This window comes from Mus pahari, chromosome 8 (genome assembly GCF_900095145.1).
Source record: "Mus pahari chromosome 8, PAHARI_EIJ_v1.1, whole genome shotgun sequence".
NCBI lineage: Eukaryota > Metazoa > Chordata > Mammalia > Rodentia > Muridae > Mus > Mus pahari.
In genome coordinates, this window is record NC_034597.1 from 22,093,884 (window position 1) to 22,097,477 (window position 3,594).

At 41.0% G+C, this 3,594-nt stretch overlaps 1 protein-coding gene across 6 annotated transcripts in view; it reads left to right on the forward strand.

Annotated features, from left to right (window-relative positions):
* Positions 1–3,594, forward strand: part of Sfmbt1 (Scm like with four mbt domains 1) — a 94,766-nt gene that overhangs the window by 86,582 nt on the left and 4,590 nt on the right. For all 6 annotated transcript variants that reach the window (XM_021203208.2, XM_029541540.1, XM_021203207.2 and 3 more), the window contains one exon: positions 994–1,169. In XM_021203208.2, coding sequence (XP_021058867.1) covers positions 994–1,169 — 176 coding nt within the window. The remainder of the gene's footprint in view (positions 1–993; positions 1,170–3,594) is intronic.

Here is a 3,594-nt window from a genome sequence, read left to right on the forward strand (position 1 = left end):
GTGGTCTTCTTCCTTAAAAATACATCAACCGGGCTGAAGAGATGGTTCAGTGGTTAAGAGCACTGACTGCTCTTCCAAAGGTCCTGAGTTCAAATCCCAGCAACCACATGGTGGCTCACAACCATCCATAATGAGATCTGATACCCTCTTCTGGGTGTCTGAAGACAGCTGCAGTGTACTTGGATATAATAATAAAGAAATCTTTAAAAAAATCTTAAAGATCTTAAATACAAGAACAATTTTATTAGCGTGAAGATATATAAAATTATGTTTTAAAACTTCTGTGAAAATTTATGAACACTTACTATTGCTTTCTGACTTGAACTTTTTTGTGGATAGATGGCAGTTGCCTTGTCATATTGTCCTCAAGCCAGTCTCTGAGGATCACTGACGGGGGATAAAGGTAGATTGAATGAAAAAGGTGCTTTTATAGTAGTTAGTAAAAGTAGTATTTAAAATTCTTGAAGACAGGGGAGCAGAGCTTAGTGGTGAGTGCTTCCCTGGCATGCTGAGGCCCCTGGGAGTTGCTTGTTGGCTTAAGCAGGTGACTAAGGAAGTGCACAAATGCACACTTTAACCTAGAACAGAAAGCTGGGCCTTTGTCTTGTTTAATAACTGAATTTTTGTTTACTATAGCATACCAGATTTAAGTACAGACTGCAGAACTTAAGAATTCTCAAACTGTGAGGGTTGGAGAGATGGCTCAGCAGTGAAGAGCACTGGCCGCTCTTCCAGAGAACCCTGGTTCAATTCCCAGAATCCATATATCACCTTACAGCTGTCTGCAATTCCAGTTCCATGGGGGTCCAACACCATCACAGATAACATACCACGTAGGCAAAACACAAATGCATATTGAATAAAAATAAATAAACCATTTAAAAAGAATTCTCAAACTATTTTAGACAAAGCAGTTTCCAGCCCTCTTCTGATCAGTTTTCCTCAGTTATCACTGGTGGGATAAGTTTGGCATCTGATGTTTTCTAATTGTAGATATAAAGGAAAGAGTTACCGAGCTACTGTTGAGATAGTGAGAACAGCGGACCGAGTGACTGAATTCTGCCGGCAAACATGTATCAAGCTGGAATGTTGTCCCAACCTCTTTGGTCCACGCATGGTTCTGGATACATGTTCTGAGAACTGTTCTGTCCTTACAAAGACCAAATACAGTGAGTGATGGCTTTTAAATGTGTTAGCCATAACATTACCATGTTATGTCTTGCAGAGACATTCATGTTAGCAGAAGCACAAACTTCTTCGGTAAAGGCTCAGATGATAGATTTACTATGGGTCATATGATCTCATTTATTCTGTTCTTGTTGTTTTATTGTATCTTATTTTTAAAAAATCTTTAAAAATGGAAGGACCAATGAGGAATTTATTTTTGCAGAAAATTATATTGGATTTTTATATTATTTTACTACATAACTAAAATTATCTCCCCCCTTCCCTCTTCCACCTCCCTCCCTCCCTCCCCGGTGAGGTATTAGGTATTGAACCTAAGACTTCATGCTTGCTTGGCAAGCATCCCGTCTCTAAGCTACATCCCAAGTCCAGCTTTTCTTTGTGTGTGTGGAGGGAGGGATGGGAATATTGGGAGGTTAGTTTTGGGGGCTTTGTTGGTTTGGTCTGCCTTTTTGTTTTTTTGAAACAAGGTCTTATCATGTAGCCTAGGTATGCAGTACCATACCCAGCTCTTGCTCTGAAACAGCCTTTCTGTGTGGCCCTGACTGGCCTAGAACTCACAGGATAGCCTTGGCTTGCCCCCAGCTTTCTGTCCACTTTACTCAGCCTTCCAGTTACTGGGATAATAGGCATAGACCACTATGCCAGCTGTAGTTTGTCTCCATAGTCTTAAATTTAAAGAAAAATAACCAGTATTTAGAATAACCAAGCTTTTTTAATCCTGAAAAAAAGAAGCAACAAAAATAAAGTTGAAGGACCTACTTTTGTAACGACAAGAGGAAACTATAATCATTGAAAGATTCTAGTATTAAAGAGTAGCAGAGTAAAACAAGGGGTTGAAACAGGATCTGGAAATAGAGTGGCATTTGCATGATCAAATGACTTTAACAAGGGTGACAAATGGTGAAGAGAGAGCTAAGTTTAAGGTGGTCCCAGTAACAGTGGCTAGCCAGACTCTGTGGCTCATAGCGCATACAATATCCAGACCCCAGCTTTAGAGCTACCATGGGTGCCTTTTGTGAGAATGAGAACTATAGAGCTTCTAGAAGAAAGCAGTCGTCTCCAGACCTCAGGCAAGCACAGGTTTCTAGGGAGGACCCAGAAATACTCACGGCAACAGGACACTAAGGCCAAGGGAAGCTGTAGTTCTCAACATTGCCATTAAAGAGAGAGACACTAAGCCATCGTATTGGCAAAATATGTTTAATGTGTGTACAGCCAAGATTCCAGAACATTTGATGAATTTCCATAACTTTGTAATGAAAGGGGAAGTTTTGAGATGTTGCAGAGCTGATAGCTGCATGTCATTTGAAAATACTAACTACCACCCAATTGTATGCTTACAATAGTTAATTACAGTTTTGAGTTTGATTAAAAAATTTTCCCCCCTTTGGAGAAGACTTTTTTTTAATTAGTCATTTTATTCATTTACATTTTAAATTATATCCCCCTTTCTGGTTTTCCTCCCACAAATCCCCCCTCTTCCTCCATCCCTTTGCCGCTCCGAGGGTGCTTCTCCACCCGCTCACCCACTCCCACCTCACCTTCCTATGCTGGGGCATCAAGCCTCCACAGGACCAAGGGCTTCCCCTCCCACTGATGCCAGATGAGGCCATCCTCTGCTACATGCGTAGCTGGAGCCATGGGGTCTCTCCATGTGTACTCTTTAGCTGGTGGTTTAGTCCCTGAGAGCTCTGGGTGTCTGGTTAGTTGATATTGTTCTTCCTATGGGATTCCACATGTCTAGAATTGATGTTGATGATTTCATACAGACTGTACTGAAGCCACTAAACAGTAGGCCACCAGGTGAATTCTGTTTGTGAATTTATCTCAAAAAGTAAAAAACAAGTTACAACTCAGTGTTGCGGCATTTGTGCAATCTTGGGGTTCAGTCCACAGTGTCACAATTTTTTGTTTTTTGTTTTTAAATAAATTAAAAAGAAAACAGTTTTAAACAATTAATGAAAGGCTTGCACAAACATGGAAGGAAGTACACAAATGTGCAGTGAGCGTATGAGAGTGGCTCAGAGTAAGTTGTTACCTGTGGAATGGAGGTTTGAGGTTTGTAGTATCATGGATAGAACTTGGGGTGTTATGATAAGTGAAATAAGTTAGACACACAAAGAAAAATGCTGAATATTCTCCCTTCTGTGTGGAGGCTAAAGTCAGGAATAGATAGTGCCTATCAGGGCATGGAAGAGTCTGCAGGAGGTGGGGATGGAGAGGGGTTGATTGATGGTACAGAAATGCAGTGGAATTAAAGGGGTTTGCTCTTGTGTGCACACCTGGGTAGAGGCCCTGGACAGATTCCTGACGAGACTCAGGAACACTGTCCACTCTGATTAAGACAAAAGCTCTTCATTTTTCTTGGAGATGCCACCTAGAATGACTGGGAAGGCTAACTTTTGG